Genomic DNA, 21327 nt, shown 5'->3' with positions numbered 1-21327 from the left:
GCCTGATGGGCCAGTAGACTGCCTGATGGGCCAGTAGACGGCCTGATTGGCCAGTAGACTGCCTGATGGGCCAGTAGACGGCCTGATGGGCCAGTAGACTGCCTGATGGGCCAGTAGACGGCCTGATTGGCCAGTAGACTGCCTGATGGGCCAGTAGCCGGCCTGATGGGCCAGTAGACGGCCTGATGGGCCAGTAGACTGCCTGATGGGCCAGTAGACGGCCTGATTGGCCAGTAGACTGCCAGGCAGGCCATTGGCCATTAGACGCCAGCCAGAGGTGTATTTTCAGAGCTTTTGTTGTGAACGGCAGGACAGTAAAGCTAGTTACAGGGGAGAGGGACTGGGTCCTGCCTGTCAGAAAGTAGAGGGGGGTGAGAGAGAGAGATGGAGAGATGGAGAGAGAGAGAGAGAGAGAGAGGAGAGAGAGAGAGAGAGAGAGAACTGTCAGTTATCTATGTCCGTTTGTCCCATGGCATATGTTGCAACCATTGCATCCTAAACCTTTAACCCCTAGCCACTTCTTGAACTCTTCTACCTTGTTGACAGATAGGAGTTCTCACCCTCTTCAACTTTGGGAGAAGGGAGGGATGTGTCAGTGTCATTTAGAAGGAGACCTTCAGGGCTTATCTGGTCTTGGTGTGTGTTTTATATGGGTCTGTGCAGTGATGAGAGTCTGCAGTGATGAGAGTCTGCAGTGATGAGAGTCTGCAGTGTCGAGAGCCTGACAGTGTCGAGAGCCTGCAGTGTCGAGAGCCTGCAGTATTGAGAGCCTGCAGTGTCGAGAGCCTGCAGTGTCGAGAGCCTGCAGTGTTGAGAGCCTGCAGTGTTGAGAGCAGCCTCAGGGGCATGTGGGAGGTCCATGGTGGACGGGAGGGTGATTGTGTGTGTGTGTGTGTGTGTGTGTGTGTGTGTGTGTGTGTGTGTGTGTGTGTGTGTGTGTGTGTGTGTGTGTGTGTGTGTGTGTGTGTGTGTGTGTGTGTGTGTGTGTGTGTGTGTGTGTGTGTGTGTGTGAACATGCACATGTATGTGTTTTGGCATGTATGTGCTTGTGTGTGTATGTCAGGGAGTCAGTGAAGAGCAGTCAGCAAGGCGATGGTCTCTTCAGACAGGGTGACAGCTGAGATGACCTGCTGAAGTCTCGCCCCCCTGTCCCCGTGGAGCCAGTCTCCTCTCCCCCTCTCCTCTCATCTTCCCCAGCCTCTTGGTCTGGCCTGTTCCTATCTGTCTATACTGAAGGACTGACAGAAAGGGGAACCTGACTCCTGACATGAGGCCTGAGGTGGAGAGGTGGAGTATCTGTACAGTTGGCAACAGTTCAGGGCCTGTATTATCAAAGCTTCTCAGAGTTCTGATCTAGGATCAGTCTTTGCCTTTTAATAAGATTATATGGAAATGGGGGACCTGATTCTAGATCAGCATTCCTACTCCGATGACCCAGAGTCACCCACAGCCACATGCCCGTTAAGACAAAATACTCCCACTGGGGAAAAACTGGTTGAATCAACATTGTTTCCACTTCAATTCAACCCCAAAAATTAATGTAATGATGTTGAATCAATGTGTAAATCTGGTTGGATTTCAAAAAAGTAATCAACGTAAGGAAATGTTGTATTTTTTCCACCTAACTTTTGATCTAAATCCAATGAGGTGATTTTTTAGGGGGTTGATTTTACATTGAATTCACGTTAGTTGACAACTCAACCCAATGTAAATTAAAACTAGACATTGAACTGACGCCTGTGCTCAGTGGGCTGATACACTATCTCACAGGAAGAACCATTTCCATTTCTCCATGACCAGGGTGTGAGGAGTGCCTACTGGAGGCAGAGAAGTCAGGCGCAGGAGAGCAAAGACTGTGTTACAACGGTGCAGTTTCATAATAAAAATCACAGTGAACAAAAACAATAGATACAATGGGACAGAACCCCTTGGTGCGCCAGACATAACGTGCACATACACTTACAATAAACAATTCCGGACAAGGACATGTGGGGAACAGAGGGTTAAATACACCACATGTTATTATGGAATTGGAACCAGGTGTGTGGGAAGACAAGACAAAACAAATGGAAAATGAAAGGTGGATCGGCGATGGCTAGAAGGCCGGCGATGCCAACCGCCAAACGCCGCCCGAACAAGGAGAGGGACTGACTTCGGTGGAAGTCGTGACACAGGGCCTGTATTCATAAGATGCCTCAGAGTAGGAAAGGCAACACTGATCCTAGATCAGCACTCCTACTCTGAGATACTTTATGAAAACAGGTCCAGAAGTGTTGTGTCAGCAGGTAGCATGCTGACAGTGAAAGGGGGAGTCAAACATAGAGAGAGAGAGAGACACACAGAGAGAGAGAGACACAGAGAGAGAGAGACACACAGAGAGAGAGAGAGTCAGTCTCCTAGCTAATAGAGTGAGTAATTTAGGAGTCATCAGAGGCAGTGTGATTCATGGCTGGAGACTGAGAAGGCTGCTGCAGGCAGCAGGCGTGTCATTACCAACAAGCCTTTACCTAAACCTTACCTGGAGTAGACAGGAGAGAGGAGGGGGGTTCCTTACAGAGGTAGCATTATATCTTTCTCTGTCTGTCTTGTTTACTGTCTTTCTCTTCCTCTCTCTCCTTTCTTTTTTCTTTCTCTCTCTTGCTCATTCAGTCTGCTTCTGTGTCTTCATGCTTGCCTCTCTCTCTCTGTCTATCCATATCCGTTTCTCTCTTCTCCCCCGTCTCCATCTATCCTTCCCCCTCTCTCGTTCTAATCACTATGTCCATCCATCTCCCTCCCTTCCCCCTCCCTCTCTCTTTCTCTCCCAGCCTGCTTTCTTCATGTAGAAAGGAAAACAACAGAAAGGTCTTTTGTGATGCTGAAAAAGCAGTAGTCAGTCCATAAAGGCCTCCTTTATATGGCGACTCCTTTTCTCTCTCCAGCCACTCTGACATGGCCTGTCTCCTCCCAGTGTCCATTGCCGTGACGCCCTCCCTGCTTGTCTTCCTTCTTCTCTGCCTGCCCCTCCCTCCCTCCCTCCCTCCCTCCCTCCCTCCCTCCCTCCCTCCCTCCCTCCCTCCCTCCCTCCCTCCCTCCCTCCCTCCCTCCCTCCCTCCCTCCCTCCCTCCCTCCCTCCCTCCTCCCCTCCCTCCCTCCCTCCCTCCCCCCCCCTGCCTGCCTCCCTCTCCCTCCTCCCCCTCCCTCCCTCCCTGCCTGCCCCCTCCCCTTCCCTCCCCTCCACCCCGTGCCTGCCTCCCCTATCCTTCCTTTCCTCCCTCCCAACCTGCCTGCCCCCCCTCTCCTTCCCTCCCTCCCTGCCTGCCTCCCCCTCTCCTTCCCTCCCAACCTGCCTGCCTCCCCCTCTCCTTCACTCCCTCCCTCCCTGCCTGCCTCCCCCTCTCCTTCCCTCCCTTTCCACCTAGAGAGAGAAAAGGGAAGACTAGATAGAGAGAAATTAAGGGGGGTTGAGATGTAGAGAGGTAGCGGGTAGAGAGATAAAAAGGGAGAGAGAGAGGGATTGAGAGAGAGACGGGGAAAGGTAGAGAGAGATAAAGAGGGGGAGAGCAAGAGAAAGAGGGATGGAGGAAGAGAGAAGGGTAAACGGAGAAAGGTTAAGGGGCGAGTGAGAGAGAGACAGAAAGAGAAGCAGGCTGGGAGTTCTGTCAGTGACCCAAAGCATTAAAAGGTTGTTAGGTGGAGACATCAGGCAGCTGTCACAACCTGTTTCACTGACAGGAGGGCAGACAGGACAGAGTGTGTGTGTTAGTGTGCGTGTCTGAATGTGTGCTTCCACGTCCTGCGTGTCCATGCGTGCATGTTTGTGTGTCTGACTGAGTGCATATGTGTGTGTGTCCGTGTATGCGTGCATGCATGTTTTAGCGTGTGTGTTTGTGTGCCTCAGTGTATATGAGCCTACTTGACACAGTGATACCTATAGGTTTTGTGTTGGGCTAAACGGCAGGGAGACTGGGCTCCCAAGCAGAGCAGGTAAACATTAATCACTTCCTCTAGGGAGGGAAATCTTTTCTGGGTCACAGCTGTCTGACTGGGACGGTAGGTACCCTAGCTGTTATAAGCAAAAGATAGCTGGTTCAAATCCCAGAGTCGACTAGGTGAAAAAAAATCTGTCAATGTGCCCTTGAGCAAGACATTTAACCCTATTTGCTCCTGTGGTTGCTCTGGATAAGAGGGTCTGCTAAATGACTCGAATGTAAATGACTGACTAGCTGGAAGAAGCAAAGGCCCGCTCTCTCTCTCTTCCCACTGCCTGGGCAATGTTTAGGCTTCACAAGGCCTCGAAATGCAGCATACAGATGTAAATAAATAAGCAAACAGAGGTTTATATAGACCTTGTACAGGAGAAGAAAAGCCTTTCAAACGTCTCATCTATAGCACAAAGGAGCTGTAAGTGAAGTCCGTGTGTTTACCTGAAGGATTTGTCTAATGGTTGACTCTGGGCTTTACGTTGTTATGAGCATAGTGAGTTGAGTTCTGATGTGTGTGTGTTTAGGTTTCCGTTGTGTGTGTGTGTGTTCAGTATATGTGAACAGGTATGGGGTTGTGTCCCTTGAACAGGTGGGCTACCAGAGAGAGGACCCACCTGATCTGTAAACAGTGTCTCAGAAAGCTTCTGGACAGTCCAGCCTCTGTTCCCTGATCCACTGAACAGCCCTTTATCGTTTTACTGCTGTGTGTGTGTGTGTGCGTGTGTGCGTGTGTGTGTGTGTGTGTGTGTGTGTGTGTGTGTGTGTGTGTGTGTGTGTGTGTGTGTGTGTGTGTGTGTGTGTGTGTGTGTGTGTGTGTGTGTGTGTGTGTGTGTGTGTGTGTGTGTGTGTGTGTGTGTGTGTGTGTGTGTGTGTGTGTACGCCAGTCATGAGTGTGTGTGTGTTTGCGGTCTGTACCATGAGTGTGTGTTACTTTGGCACCAGATCCTATAATAAAGTGCATACTCTGGGTGGGGACCAAAACAAGCTGAGATTATCAGATGACCATGACTGTAATAAGGTGAGCTAGCTACAGTAAACTGTTAGTGTTCAGTTAGCTAACAGCCCTGCACTGTACTGTGGCACCATGACTGTAATAATGTGAGCAAGCTACAGTAAACTGTTAGTGTTCAGTTAGCTAACAGCCCTGCACTGTACTGTGGCACCATGACTGTAATAATGTGAGCAAGCTACAGTAAACTGTTAGTGTTCAGTTAGCTAACAGCCCTGCACTGTACTGTGGCACCATGACTGTAATAATGTGAGCAAGCTACAGTAAACTGTTAGTGTTCAGTTAGCTAACAGCCCTGCACTGTACTGTGGCACCATGACTGTAATAATGTGAGCAAGCTACAGTAAACTGTTAGTGTTCAGTTAGCTAACAGCCCTGCACTGTACTGTGGCACCATGACTGTAATAATGTGAGCAAGCTACAGTAAACTGTTAGTGTTCAGTTAGCTAACAGCCCTGCACTGTACTGTGGCACCATGACTGTAATAATGTGAGCAAGCTACAGTAAACTGTTAGCATTCAGTTAGCTAACAGCCCTGCACTGTACTGTGGCACCATGACTGTAATAAGGTGAGCAAGCTACAGTAAACTGTTAGTGTTCAGTTAGCTAACAGCCCTGCACTGTACTGTACTGTGGCACCATGACTGTAAAAAGGTGAGCTAGCTACAGTAAACTGTTAGCATTCAGTTAGCTAACAGCCCTGCACTGTACTGTGGCACCATGACTGTAATAAGGTGAGCAAGCTACAGTAAACTGTTAGCATTCAGTTAGCTAACAGCCCTGCACTTTACTGTACTGTGGCACCATGACTGTAATAAGGTGAGCTAGCTACAGTAAACTGTTAGCATTCAGTTAGCTAACAGCCCTGCACTGTACTGTACTGTGGCACCATGACTGTAATAAGGTGAGCTAGCTACAGTAAACTGTTAGCATTCAGTTAGCTAACAGCCCTGCACTGTACTGTACTGTGGCACCATGACTGTAATAAGGTGAGCTAGCTACAGTAAACTGTTAGCATTCAGTTAGCTAACAGCCCTGCACTGTACTGTACTGTGGCACCATGACTGTAATAAGGTGAGCTAGCTACAGTAAACTGTTAGCATTCAGTTAGCTAACAGCCCTGCACTGTACTGTACTGTGGCACCATGACTGTAATAAGGTGAGCTAGCTACAGTAAACTGTTAGCATTCAGTTAGCTAACAGCCCTGCACTGTACTGTGGCACCATGACTGTAATAATGTGAGCAAGCTACAGTAAACTGTTAGCATTCAGTTAGCTAACAGCCCTGCACTGTACTGTGGCACCATGACTGTAATAATGTGAGCAAGCTACAGTAAACTGTTAGCATTCAGTTAGCTAACAGCCCTGCACTGTACTGTGGCACCATGACTGTAATAAGGTGAGCTAGCTACAGTAAACTGTTAGCATTCAGTTAGGTAACAGCCCTGCACTGTACTGTGGCACCATGACTGTAATAAGGTGAGCTAGCTACAGTAAACTGTTAGCATTCAGTTAGCTAACAGCCCTGCACTGTACTGTGGCACCATGACTGTAATAAGGTGAGCTAGCTACAGTAAACTGTTAGCATTCAGTTAGCTAACAGCCCTGCACTGTACTGTGGCACCATGACTGTAATAAGGTGAGCTAGCTACAGTAAACTGTTAGCATTCAGTTAGGTAACAGCCCTGCACTGTACTGTACTGTGGCACCATGACTGTAATAATGTGAGCAAGCTACAGTAAACTGTTAGCATTCAGTTAGCTAACAGCCCTGCACTGTACTGTGGCACCATGACTGTAATAAGGTGAGCTAGCTACAGTAAACTGTTAGCATTCAGTTAGCTAACAGCCCTGTACTGTGGCACCATGACTGTAATAAGGTGAGCTAGCTACAGTAAACTGTTAGCATTCAGTTAGCTAACAGCCCTGCACTGTACTGTGGCACCATGACTGTAATAATGTGAGCTAGCTACAGTAAACTGTTAGCATTCAGTTAGCTAACAGCCCTGCACTGTACTGTGGCACCATGACTGTAATAAGGTGAGCTAGCTACAGTAAACTGTTAGCATTCAGTTAGCTAACAGCCCTGCACTGTACTGTGGCACCATGACTGTAATAATGTGAGCAAGCTACAGTAAACTGTTAGCATTCAGTTAGCTAACAGCCCTGCACTGTACTGTGGCACCATGACTGTAATAATGTGAGCAAGCTACAGTAAACTGTTAGTGTTCAGTTAGCTAACAGCCCTGCACTGTACTGTGGCACCATGACTGTAATAATGTGAGCAAGCTACAGTAAACTGTTAGCATTCAGTTAGCTAACAGCCCTGCACTGTACTGTGGCACCATGACTGTAATAAGGTGAGCAAGCTACAGTAAACTGTTAGTGTTCAGTTAGCTAACAGCCCTGCACTGTACTGTACTGTGGCACCATGACTGTAAAAAGGTGAGCTAGCTACAGTAAACTGTTAGCATTCAGTTAGCTAACAGCCCTGCACTGTACTGTGGCACCATGACTGTAATAAGGTGAGCAAGCTACAGTAAACTGTTAGCATTCAGTTAGCTAACAGCCCTGCACTGTACTGTGGCACCATGACTGTAATAATGTGAGCAAGCTACAGTAAACTGTTAGCATTCAGTTAGCTAACAGCCCTGCACTGTACTGTGGCACCATGACTGTAATAAGGTGAGCTAGCTACAGTAAACTGTTAGCATTCAGTTAGGTAACAGCCCTGCACTGTACTGTGGCACCATGACTGTAATAAGGTGAGCTAGCTACAGTAAACTGTTAGCATTCAGTTAGCTAACAGCCCTGCACTGTACTGTGGCACCATGACTGTAATAAGGTGAGCTAGCTACAGTAAACTGTTAGCATTCAGTTAGCTAACAGCCCTGCACTGTACTGTGGCACCATGCCTGTAATAAGGTGAGCTAGCTACAGTAAACTGTTAGCATTCAGTTAGGTAACAGCCCTGCACTGTACTGTACTGTGGCACCATGACTGTAATAATGTGAGCAAGCTACAGTAAACTGTTAGCATTCAGTTAGCTAACAGCCCTGCACTGTACTGTGGCACCATGACTGTAATAATGTGAGCAAGCTACAGTAAACTGTTAGCATTCAGTTAGCTAACAGCCCTGCACTGTACTGTGGCACCATGACTGTAATAAGGTGAGCTAGCTACAGTAAACTGTTAGCATTCAGTTAGCTAACAGCCCTGCACTGTACTGTGGCACCATGACTGTAATAATGTGAGCAAGCTACAGTAAACTGTTAGTGTTCAGTTAGCTAACAGCCCTGCACTGTACTGTGGCACCATGACTGTAATAATGTGAGCAAGCTACAGTAAACTGTTAGTGTTCAGTTAGCTAACAGCCCTGCACTGTACTGTGGCACCATGACTGTAATAATGTGAGCAAGCTACAGTAAACTGTTAGTGTTCAGTTAGCTAACAGCCCTGCACTGTACTGTGGCACCATGACTGTAATAATGTGAGCAAGCTACAGTAAACTGTTAGTGTTCAGTTAGCTAACAGCCCTGCACTGTACTGTGGCACCATGACTGTAATAATGTGAGCAAGCTACAGTAAACTGTTAGCATTCAGTTAGCTAACAGCCCTGCACTGTACTGTGGCACCATGACTGTAATAAGGTGAGCAAGCTACAGTAAACTGTTAGCATTCAGTTAGCTAACAGCCCTGCACTGTACTGTACCATGACTGTAAAAGGTGAGCTAGCTACAGTAAACTGTTAGCATTCAGTTAGCTAACAGCCCTGCACTGTACTGTGGCACCATGACTGTAATAAGGTGAGCAAGCTACAGTAAACTGTTAGCATTCAGTTAGCTAACAGCCCTGCACTGTACTGTGGCACCATGACTGTAATAAGGTGAGCTAGCTACAGTAAACTGTTAGCATTCAGTTAGCTAACAGCCCTGCACTGTACTGTGTGGCACCATGACTGTAATAAGGTGAGCTAGCTACAGTAAACTGTTAGCATTCAGTTAGCTAACAGCCCTGCACTGTACTGTACTGGCACCATGACTGTAATAAGGTGAGCTAGCTACAGTAAACTGTTAGCATTCAGTTAGCTAACAGCCCTGCACTGTACTGTACTGTGGCACCATGACTGTAATAAGGTGAGCTAGCTACAGTAAACTGTTAGCATTCAGTTAGCTAACAGCCCTGCACTGTACTGTACTGTGGCACCATGACTGTAATAAGGTGAGCTAGCTACAGTAAACTGTTAGCATTCAGTTAGCTAACAGCCCTGCACTGTACTGTGGCACCATGACTGTAATAATGTGAGCTAGCTACAGTAAACTGTTAGCATTCAGTTAGCTAACAGCCCTGCACTGTACTGTGGCACCATGACTGTAATAATGTGAGCAAGCTACAGTAAACTGTTAGCATTCAGTTAGCTAACAGCCCTGCACTGTACTGTGGCACCATGACTGTAATAAGGTGAGCACCAGTAAACTGTTACATGTTAAACAGCCCTGCACTGTACTGTGGCACCATGACTGTAATAAGGTGAGCTAGCTACAGTAAACTGTTAGCATTCAGTTAGCTAACAGCCCTGCACTGTACTGTGGCACCATGACTGTAATAAGGTGAGCTAGCTACAGTAAACTGTTAGCATTCAGTTAGCTAACAGCCCTGCACTGTACTGTGGCACCATGACTGTAATAAGGTGAGCTAGCTACAGTAAACTGTTAGCATTCAGTTAGCTAACAGCCCTGCACTGTACTGTACTGGCACCATGACTGTAATAATGTGAGCAAGCTACAGTAAACTGTTAGCATTCAGTTAGCTAACAGCCCTGCACTGTACTGTGGCACCATGACTGTAATAAGGTGAGCTAGCTACAGTAAACTGTTAGCATTCAGTTAGCTAACAGCCCTGCACTGTACTGTGGCACCATGACTGTAATAAGGTGAGCTAGCTACAGTAAACTGTTAGCATTCAGTTAGCTAACAGCCCTGCACTGTACTGTGGCACCATGACTGTAATAAGTGAGCTAGCTACAGTAAACTGTTAGCATTCAGTTAGCTAACAGCCCTGCAGTAACCATGACTGTAATAAGCATTAAACTGTTAGCATTCAGTTAGCTAACAGCCCTGCACTGTACTGTGGCACCATGACTGTAATAATGTGAGCTAGCTACAGTAAACTGTTAGCATTCAGTTAGCTAACAGCCCTGCACTGTACTGTGGCACCATGACTGTAATAATGTGAGCAAGCTACAGTAAACTGTTAGCATTCAGTTAGCTAACAGCCCTGCACTGTACTGTGGCACCATGACTGTAATAAGGTGAGCTAGCTACAGTAAACTGTTAGCATTCAGTTAGCTAACAGCCCTGCACTGTACTGTGGCACCATGACTGTAATAAGGTGAGCTAGCTACAGTAAACTGTTAGCATTCAGTTAGCTAACAGCCCTGCACTGTACTGTGGCACCATGACTGTAATAAGGTGAGCATACAGTAAACTGTTAGCATTCAGTTAGCTAACAGCCCTGCACTGTACTGTGGCACCATGACTGTAATAATGTGAGCAAGCTACAGTAAACTGTTAGCATTCAGTTAGCTAACAGCCCTGCACTGTACTGTGGCACCATGACTGTAATAATGTGAGCAAGCTACAGTAAACTGTTAGCATTCAGTTAGCTAACAGCCCTGCACTGTACTGTGGCACCATGACTGTAATAAGGTGAGCTAGCTACAGTAAACTGTTAGCATTCAGTTAGCTAACAGCCCTGCACTGTACTGTGGCACCATGACTGTAATAAGGTGAGCTACTACATGTTAGCATTCAGTTAGCTAACAGCCCTGCACTGTACTGTGGCACCATGACTGTAATAAGGTGAGCTAGCTACAGTAAACTGTTAGCATTCAGTTAGCTAACAGCCCTGCACTGTACTGTGGCACCATGACTGTAATAAGGTGAGCTAGCTACAGTAAACTGTTAGCATTCAGTTAGCTAACAGCCCTGCACTGTACTGTGGCACCATGACTGTAATAATGTGAGCAAGCTACAGTAAACTGTTAGCATTCAGTTAGCTAACAGCCCTGCACTGTACTGTGGCACCATGACTGTAATAATGTGAGCAAGCTACAGTAAACTGTTAGCATTCAGTTAGCTAACAGCCCTGCACTGTACTGTGGCACCATGACTGTAATAAGGTGAGCTAGCTACAGTAAACTGTTAGCATTCAGTTAGCTAACAGCCCTGCACTGTACTGTGGCACCATGACTGTAATAAGGTGAGCTAGCTACAGTAAACTGTTAGCATTCAGTTAGCTAACAGCCCTGCACTGTACTGTGGCACCATGACTGTAATAAGGTGAGCTAGCTACAGTAAACTGTTAGCATTCAGTTAGCTAACAGCCCTGTACTGTACTGTACTGTGGCACCATGACTGTAATAATGTGAGCAGCTACAGTAAACTGTTAGCATTCAGTTAGCTAACAGCCCTGCACTGTACTGTGGCACCATGACTGTAATAAGGTGAGCTAGCTACAGTAAACTGTTAGCATTCAGTTAGCTAACAGCCCTGCACTGTACTGTGGCACCATGACTGTAATAAGGTGAGCTAGCTACAGTAAACTGTTAGCATTCAGTTAGCTAACAGCCCTGCACTGTACTGTGGCACCATGACTGTAATAAGGTGAGCTAGCTACAGTAAACTGTTAGCATTCAGTTAGCTAACAGCCCTGCACTGTACTGTGGCACCATGACTGTAATAAGGTGAGCTAGCTACAGTAAACTGTTAGCATTCAGTTAGCTAACAGCCCTGCACTGTACTGTGGCACCATGACTGTAATAATGTGAGCAAGCTACAGTAAACTGTTAGCATTCAGTTAGCTAACAGCCCTGCACTGTACTGTGGCACCATGACTGTAATAAGGTGAGCTAGCTACAGTAAACTGTTAGCATTCAGTTAGCTAACAGCCCTGTACTGTACTGTGGCACCATGACTGTAATAAGGTGAGCTAGCTACAGTAAACTGTTAGCATTCAGTTAGCTAATAGCCCTGTACTGTACTGTGGCACCATGACTGTAATAAGGTGAGCAGCTACAGTAAACTGTTAGCATTCAGTTAGCTAACAGCCCTGCACTGTACTGTGGCACCATGACTGTAATAATGCTACAGTAAACTGTTAGCATTCAGTTAGCTAACAGCCCTGCACTGTACTGTGGCACCATGACTGTAATAAGGTGAGCTAGCTACAGTAAACTGTTAGCATTCAGTTAGCTAACAGCCCTGCACTGTACTGTGGCACCATGACTGTAATAAGCAGCTACAGTAAACTGTTAGCATTCAGTTAGCTAACAGCCCTGCACTGTACTGTGGCACCATGACTGTAATAATGTGAGCTAGCTACAGTAAACTGTTAGCATTCAGTTAGCTAACAGCCCTGCACTGTACTGTGGCACCATGACTGTAATAAGGTGAGCTAGCTACAGTAAACTGTTAGCATTCAGTTAGCTAACAGCCCTGCACTGTACTGTGGCACCATGACTGTAATAAGGTGAGCTAGCTACAGTAAACTGTTAGCATTCAGTTAGCTAACAGCCCTGCACTGTACTGTGGCACCATGACTGTAATAAGGTGAGCTAGCTACAGTAAACTGTTAGCATTCAGTTAGCTAACAGCCCTGCACTGTACTGTGGCACCATGACTGTAATAAGGTGAGCTAGCTACAGTAAACTGTTAGCATTCAGTTAGCTAACAGCCCTGCACTGTACTGTGGCACCATGACTGTAATAAGGTGAGCTAGCTACAGTAAACTGTTAGCATTCAGTTAGCTAACAGCCCTGCACTGTACTGTGGCACCATGACTGTAATAAGGTGAGCTAGCTACAGTAAACTGTTAGCATTCAGTTAGCTAACAGCCCTGCACTGTACTGTGGCACCATGACTGTAATAAGGTGAGCTAGCTACAGTAAACTGTTAGCATTCAGTTAGCTAACAGCCCTGCACTGTACTGTGGCACCATGACTGTAATAATGGTGAGCTAGCTACAGTAAACTGTTAGCATTCAGTTAGCTAACAGCCCTGCACTGTACTGTGGCACCATGACTGTAATAAGGTGAGCTAGCTACAGTAAACTGTTAGCATTCAGTTAGCTAACAGCCCTGCACTGTACTGTGGCACCATGACTGTAATAAGGTGAGCTAGCTACAGTAAACTGTTAGCATTCAGTTAGCTAACAGCCCTGCACTGTACTGTGGCACCATGACTGTAATAATGTGAGCTAGCTACAGTAAACTGTTAGCATTCAGTTAGCTAACAGCCCTGCACTGTACTGTGGCACCATGACTGTAATAAGGTGAGCTAGCTACAGTAAACTGTTAGCATTCAGTTAGCTAACAGCCCTGCACTGTACTGTGGCACCATGACTGTAATAAGGTGAGCTAGCTACAGTAAACTGTTAGCATTCAGTTAGCTAACAGCCCTGCACTGTACTGTGGCACCATGACTGTAATAAGGTGAGCTAGCTACAGTAAACTGTTAGCATTCAGTTAGCTAACAGCCCTGCACTGTACTGTGGCACCATGACTGTAATAAGGTGAGCTAGCTACAGTAAACTGTTAGCATTCAGTTAGCTAACAGCCCTGCACTGTACTGTGGCACCATGACTGTAATAATGTGAGCTAGCTACAGTAAACTGTTAGCATTCAGTTAGCTAACAGCCCTGCACTGTACTGTGGCACCATGACTGTAATAAGGTGAGCTAGCTACAGTAAACTGTTAGCATTCAGTTAGCTAACAGCCCTGTACTGTACTGTGGCACCATGACTGTAATAATGTGAGCTAGCTACAGTAAACTGTTAGCATTCAGTTAGCTAACAGCCCTGCACTGTACTGTGGCACCATGACTGTAATAAGAGCTGTAAACTGTTAGCATTCAGTTAGCTAACAGCCCTGCACTGTACTGTGGCACCATGACTGTAATAAGGTGAGCTAGCTACAGTAAACTGTTAGCATTCAGTTAGCTAACAGCCCTGTACTGTACTGTGGCACCATGACTGTAATAAGGTGAGCTAGCTACAGTAAACTGTTAGCATTCAGTTAGCTAACAGCCCTGCACTGTACTGTGGCACCATGACTGTAATAATGTGAGCTAGCTACAGTAAACTGTTAGCATTCAGTTAGCTAACAGCCCTGCACTGTACTGTGGCACCATGACTGTAATAAGGTGAGCTAGCTACAGTAAACTGTTAGCATTCAGTTAGCTAACAGCCCTGCACTGTACTGTGGCACCATGACTGTAATAATGTGAGCACTACAGTAAACTGTTAGCATTCAGTTAGCTAACAGCCCTGCACTGTACTGTGGCACCATGACTGTAATAATGTGAGCTAGCTACAGTAAACTGTTAGCATTCAGTTAGCTAACAGCCCTGCACTGTACTGTGGCACCATGACTGTAATAAGGTGAGCTAGCTACAGTAAACTGTTAGCATTCAGTTAGGTAACAGCCCTGCACTGTACTGTGGCACCATGACTGTAATAAGGTGAGCTAGCTACAGTAAACTGTTAGCATTCAGTTAGCTAACAGCCCTGCACTGTACTGTGGCACCATGACTGTAATAAGGTGAGCTAGCTACAGTAAACTGTTAGCATTCAGTTAGCTAACAGCCCTGCACTGTACTGTGGCACCATGACTGTAATAAGGTGAGCTAGCTACAGTAAACTGTTAGCATTCAGTTAGCTAACAGCCCTGCACTGTACTGTGGCACCATGACTGTAATAATGTGAGCAAGCTACAGTAAACTGTTAGCATTCAGTTAGCTAACAGCCCTGCACTGTACTGTGGCACCATGACTGTAATAAGGTGAGCTAGCTACAGTAAACTGTTAGCATTCAGTTAGCTAACAGCCCTGCACTGTACTGTGGCACCATGACTGTAATAATGTGAGCTAGCTACAGTAAACTGTTAGCATTCAGTTAGCTAACAGCCCTGCACTGTACTGTGGCACCATGACTGTAATAAGGTGAGCTAGCTACAGTAAACTGTTAGTGTTCAGTTAGCTAACAGCCCTGCACTGTACTGTGGCACCATGACTGTAATAAGGTGAGCTAGCTACAGTAAACTGTTAGCATTCAGTTAGCTAACAGCCCTGTACTGTACTGTACTGTGGCACCATGACTAAACATAATTACACTCAACGTAATTGTACACTTTCTGCCAAAAGTCAACATTTAAGCAAACATTTCCTATAAATAGTGATGTAAAACCACTAATTAGACTACTTGGCTGATGGGGGTTGATGACCACCTGTGAAACGACCACCTTGGAATACATTACAAGATGGCCACCTGTGTGACTCAACTGTAGCCGCTGCATTCCTTCTGTGAAAGTCTCCCCCTCCTCCCACTGTGTTAGTAATGGGTGAATAAGACTGAGCATGTAATTACACACTAAGAAAAGAGGCTTCGTCAAAGGTTCTTTTGGAAGGGTGATGGTTCTATGTGGAACCATAAGGACTCAATGGACCCATTGAGCCCTTCGATGGTTCTTTGCAGTTCAGAAAAGGGTTTCTCTGTTAGTGATAATTAAAATGTAGGGGTGGTGGCTCATTAGAATATTTTGGGGCATGGTTTGCTCACAGCTCATTTTGTACAACCGTGAGTGAGTGTCATTCCAGTTGATATCACCTGTGTTGTTATGACATTGCGTTGTTAATCTGACCATGTCCAGTGACGGTGCCTTGTGAAAGACTCACATATGGCCTTATGTCAACTGAGAACTGTTGTCTACCTCAGTTCTCACTTTTCCCCTCAGCGAGTCCCAGCAGTTCCAGGCCTAGAACACCTGATCTAACTTGTCAATTACCACAATAATAACACCTATGGGATTCAAACAATATAATATGGCTAACCAAAATAACAACATTTATGGTTCTTCAAACAGTACTACATAGAACATTTAATATTGATGAAGGTTCTTTATAGAACCATTCTCCATAAAGGTTCTATAAAGAACCTTAAAAAGGGCTCTGTATAGCTCCAAAATGGGTTGTAACCATAGTGGAACCCTTTTTTGGTGCTATATAGAACCTTTGATTAATGGTTCTGTATAGAACCTTAGGAAAGGGTTCTATATAGCACCAATAAGGGATCTGCTATGGCTCTATAAAGATCCTGCATCAATCTTAAATGTTCTTTGTAGTACCGTTTGAAGAACCATACAGGTTTTTAAGCCAAAGAACAAGCCAAAGAACCCTATTTGGCACTATTTAGAAGCATTTAGTTTTAGTGTATGCATTAAGGTCTAAGGCATGGTTTGAAACACACTATCTAGATCATGTTTGCTGTAACCCCTACTGGAGGAGGCTTGTGGTCGACTGTTTTGCAGCCGAACAACGATGATGATGGTGATTATTGTCGAGGTATGACATCATCAACCATCTGCCAAGCCAATAAAGGCGGTTCATTTAACTCATTAAGCCGGTGACTAGGAATGTTTGTTGTGTAGAAGCAGGCTCCATAAAACATCAATGGAGGAAATGACGCAGTCTTTAGGTGAGGACCACACTAGCCACTTGTACCACAATGTAATTCACCTCCAATTAAGCTCTAGTGGGCTTGTAAAGTGTCATTAATGTAGGCTTGAGTGGTGAAACTGAGGTGAACTTTCTTGGTTGAGTAAGCTTCCTTTCTCTGTGTGTGTGTGTGTGTGTGTGTGTGTGTGTGTGTGTGTGCGTGCGTGCGTGCGTGCGTGCGCGCGTGCGTGCGTGTGCATGTGCATGTGCGCGTGTGTGTACGTGTGGATGAGTGTGTGGGCGTGAGTGTCTGCGACTGTGTGTGTGTCCGTGTGTTTGTGTGTGTGGGCGTGAGTGTCTGCGACTGTGTATGTGTGTGTGTGCGTGTGTGTGTGTCGAGACATTGCATTAACACGGCTGCCTTCTGTTTTGACGAGGTGCGGAAAATGAGGTCATCGAGGAGACCAAGCCGATGCAGAAGCATCATAAGAACTACTCCCAACAGCATGGCTACTCAGACCTGAAGAGCTCACAGATACACAGCCGACGCAAGAGGAGCGTTGGTAGGTCTGCAACGCCACACAATCATCACATTACAACACGATACAGGGTTCACACACACAGGCTACGTTTGAACCAAGGCATGACAATGAATGGATATGATGTTAGGTTGTGTTTACTGAGGCACTTACAATGAAGACAAGACGTCTATCTACCAAACGTTTACTCTAGGATTCTTGGGAGATTATCGCTGGTGAGGAAAGGGAGGGGTTACCGGTCTAGGGGAGCCTATGATTGACTGTGGCGTGTAGATCTAAGACACACATGTCGGGAGGAGAAAAAAGTATCCTTAAGCAAGGAAATTCCAGGCATTCAGTGTTCATGTCTCAACTCGCCGGGCCTTGACTTGTATTACCTGGGAGAGTGCCACGCGGGTAGAGGCATCCTCTGATACAGGTCTGGAGAGGAGCCTAGTGTGTCGCTTGTGTGACGGACGGGGTTCGAACACGGGTCTTCCATTAGACTGCATTAGCCCACTAAGCCACTCTTCAGGTACTCCTCACACAAGAAGTCTCCGGGCTTTAGTTACAGCCTGTAACTATGGGTTCTTCCTGGTTAGATGATGTACCATACCAAGAGGATGAGTTGTACTGCAGATGTTGTTGGCATCCAAACCAGCAGTCACTCACTGTACTGTGTGCACGCGCTCCAGCCTCGTTGTATAATGGTGGCATATTGTACTCGGTACTCTATTCTTTCTGGAGCATACTTCTCAGGGCATCACGTCTCAAATGAAGGGCTGGTCATGCCTTGCCTGCTGTTTGAATATACGTGCCAGTCACAGGAGGTTGGTGGCACCTTACTTGGGGAGGACGGGATCGTGGTAATGGCTGGAATGTTATCAAACACATGGTTTCCATGGTGCCAGTCCATTTGCTCCATTCCAGCCATTATTATGAGCCGTCCTCCCCTCAGCAGCCTCCACTGGTGCCAGCACCCTTAGAAACAGTCGTATTATTCATGTCCTTTATCATAAGCCCTACATGCAGACAGGCTGTTTGGCCTAATCTAGCTGCATTAGAGCAGAACAAAGAAGCAGTCTTTCTCTAGAGTCTCCACTCACTCAGTTACTACCCAAACTCCTCAGGTCATAGGTCACGTCTCTTTATGTGGATTTGTCATTTTTTCCTTTGTGAATCTTCCCGGATCAGCCTTTAGTGCTGGTTAAGGTTTGAATGTGGTTAGGAGCTGATCCTGAATCAGTGATCAGTGATGTAGATGTCATACTTAAGGGTGCTCAGAGATCTGAGTGTGTGTAGGATAGCATACGTTCTGAAAGTAGTGTATCGTCCGATGGTCAGAAAACCAATGTACTGCTTCTAGCTTCTAGCCAGTTCAATGATACAGCATCTAACAACCATTATAAACTGGGTAGAACGAGCGCAGAATGCTGATTGTCAGAAAGCCGTGGTATATTTGGTATTTTGGGTATTTTATTAGGATCCCCATTAGCTGCTACAAAAGCAGCAGCTACTCTTCCTGGGGTCCTCACAAAAAACATGAGACAGTATACCAGGGGTATGACAAAACATGAGACAGTATACCAGGGGTATGACAAAACATGAGACAGTATACCAGGGGTATGACAAAACATGAGACAGTATACCAGGGGTATGACAAAACATGAGACAGTATACCAGGGGTATGACAAAACATGAGACAGTATACCAGGGGTATGACAAAACATGAGACAGTATACCAGGGGTATGACAAAACATGAGACAGTATACCAGGGGTATGACAAAACATTTATTTTTACTGTTCTAAATACGTTTGTAACCAGTTTATAACAGCAATATGGCACCTCGGGGGTTTGTGGTATATCTCCAATATAGAACAGTCCTTAGCCGTGGTATATTGGCCATATACCGCATCCCCTCGTGCCGTATTGCTTAACTGTACTACATAGTTTCATTAAAAAGCATCTGAGTGTATATCTAAGTACCTCTCTTTCTCCCCCCCCCTCTCTCTCCAGAGGAGGCCGTGCCTGCGGTGTGTAAGACGCGGACGGTGATATATGAGATCCCGCGCAGCCAGGTGGACCCCACGGCTGCCAACTTCCTGATATGGCCGCCGTGCGTAGAGGTCAAGAGGTGCACGGGATGCTGCAACACCAGCAACATGCGCTGCCACCCCTCACGCAGGCACCACCGCACCGTTAAGGTGAGAGAGAAGCGCAGTTTTCACACACACACACACACACACACACACACACACACACACACACACACACACACACACACACACACACACACACACACACACACACACACACACACACACACACACACACACACACACTTTCCTCCCATTCACTTGGGTAAGTGTACAGTAAATCATGTAGGTTGATTAAGTACAAAAGAAGTGCTTAGGACATGTTGCCTCCCTCCCTCCCTCTGTCTATGTCTCCATCCCCCTTCAACAGGCATTTGGCCTTCTCCCAAAATGTATTGTATACTCCCACGATCCCTCCATCTCTTGGTTGGTGAGGGTCCAGGGTGTCTGTGCCAGGCAGGGAGGGACGGGAAATGGCTGGGAGGGAGGGAGTAAGGGTAGAGGGCTACAGCTAGGCCAGCAGCTGGAGGGTAGATCAAGGAGCACCAGCAGAGAGAGAAAGAGGGAGAGGTGAATGAGACAGAGGAGAGAGAGAGAGGGGAGAGAGAGGGGGGGAAGAGAGAGAGGGAAGGAAAGAGAGAGAGAGAGATAGAGAGAGAGAGAGAGAGAGAGAGAGAGAGAGAGAGAGAGAGAGAGAGAGAGAGAGAGAGAGAGAGAGAGAGAGAGAGAGAGAGAGAGAGAGGCCAGAGAGATGGCAACAGAGATAGAAGCAGACAGAGAGAGACAGAAATACAGCAGTGTATGGTATGGTAAACAGGTTGTAAAGCCCAGTTGCCATCTGTGTGCCTTGACTGTCCTGTGTGTCCCATTCCGGCAAGCCCCTGTCACAACTCTCTGCCTGTGTTCCTGTAAGCAGGCAGAGAGAGAGAGGGAGGGAGAGAGAAGGAGTGTGGGGTGGGGTGGGGGGGGTGTTCTAGCAGTATTTTACGGTAACTAACACCCCTTGTTAGTGTGAAAAACCCCCTGCCTCTGTTTCTCCTCAGAGGAGACACCACTGACTTCAGTTGTGTTCCTGGTCTATTTACACTTCAGCATGTTACTGCTTCTGGTCCCTGTGTGTTTATCTATCCTGGAAGCAAGCAAGGTACTGTGCGGTGTAGGATGGCTGGGAACGAATAGGGGGAGCATAGGAGCACATCCTGTTCTTAAATATCTCTTGAATGTGTGTGTTTGCTGATCTTGTGTGTGTGTGTATGAGACAGTATCGCTGTACTCTATCCATCGTGCTGATCTTGCCTGGTCACATGCTGGTGAGACATGGTTATCAGCTGTCATGCAAACCTCCTCTGCTGCACCATGCCAGGGGCACAGCTTTGGAGATCCACTAGCCAGAATAATAACAAAAATACCATCACCAGTTTCCTGGCTCAGCAGTACTGGCCAGTCAGCTTTCAAAGGGATAGGCGGCCATTTTGTGTCAGGACATTGGCTATCTGGGGTGCAGTTGCAGAAGTGGTCAAGCGTTCTCCATAGTGGACTGAGTGACTGGGAGGAACAAGTGGTCCACTGTGGCTCTCAGTGGTTATGGCAGTGCTTAGTCATGATGTCTGAGTGGCCTCCACTGTAGTCTCGCCCTCACCTGGCCTGTCTGCTTGCTTGTCTGTCTGTCTCCTTGACAGCCCACTGTCCTTCTGTCTGTCTGTCCACTCCTTAAAAGAAGCCTAGGGGGAAAACACTACAATGTTAAGCTATGCTTTCAGTGAGAGGGTTATGAGGACTGGTGTGGAGAAAGAGTGGAAGATGGACAGAGGGTTGGGTCTGGGACAGTGTCTCAGAATGCCCTCTCTTGTGGTCGCCCTCCGTGTCCCCCTCCTGACCCCCTTGGATCAACGAGCTTTCTTCACACAACACAGGGACAGGGAGCAGGGGGGAACCCTGGAGCCAGCCGTGGGCGGTGGTTTTGTGGGGAGGTTTTTCCGTGTTGGACCAGGGAGGGAGCTGAGAGAGAGAGGCTCTATCCCGGTAAAGGTCAACCGACGGGGGTGACTCCAGTCAGCAGACATTCAGGATATTTGGTGTGAAGAACATTGTCTCCTCCTGCCAAAGGTTTTCTTTCCCGTCTTTAGGAATAGAGCTGAATGGGGTCCTCTCTCTCTAACTCTAGGTCTCGCCAGCCCAAGATGTTTTCCTTGTGCTAGATGTGAGGGATGGAGGGTTGGAGGGATGGGAAAAGAACGTATTGTGTGTT

The 21327-nt window shown here is 46.7% G+C and overlaps 1 protein-coding gene across 2 annotated transcripts in view; it reads left to right on the top strand.

Moving 5' to 3' along the window:
* LOC118382497 (platelet-derived growth factor subunit A-like) overlaps window positions 1-21327 on the top strand; it is a 55243-nt gene that overhangs the window by 6456 nt on the left and 27460 nt on the right. For both annotated transcript variants that reach the window (XR_008136824.1, XM_052519509.1), the window contains exons 3-4: window positions 16901-17026; window positions 19000-19187. Coding sequence is in view for 1 of the 2 variants with exons in the window: in XM_052519509.1 (XP_052375469.1) it covers window positions 16901-17026; window positions 19000-19187 (314 nt within the window). In the remaining variant the exon portion in view is untranslated. The remainder of the gene's footprint in view (window positions 1-16900; window positions 17027-18999; window positions 19188-21327) is intronic.

The sequence above is a fragment of the Oncorhynchus keta genome, chromosome 5 (genome assembly GCF_023373465.1).
Source record: "Oncorhynchus keta strain PuntledgeMale-10-30-2019 chromosome 5, Oket_V2, whole genome shotgun sequence".
Lineage (NCBI taxonomy): Eukaryota > Metazoa > Chordata > Actinopteri > Salmoniformes > Salmonidae > Oncorhynchus > Oncorhynchus keta.
The sequence above is the reverse complement of the archived record's forward strand: the minus strand, read 5'-3'. Positions and strand labels throughout refer to the sequence as shown.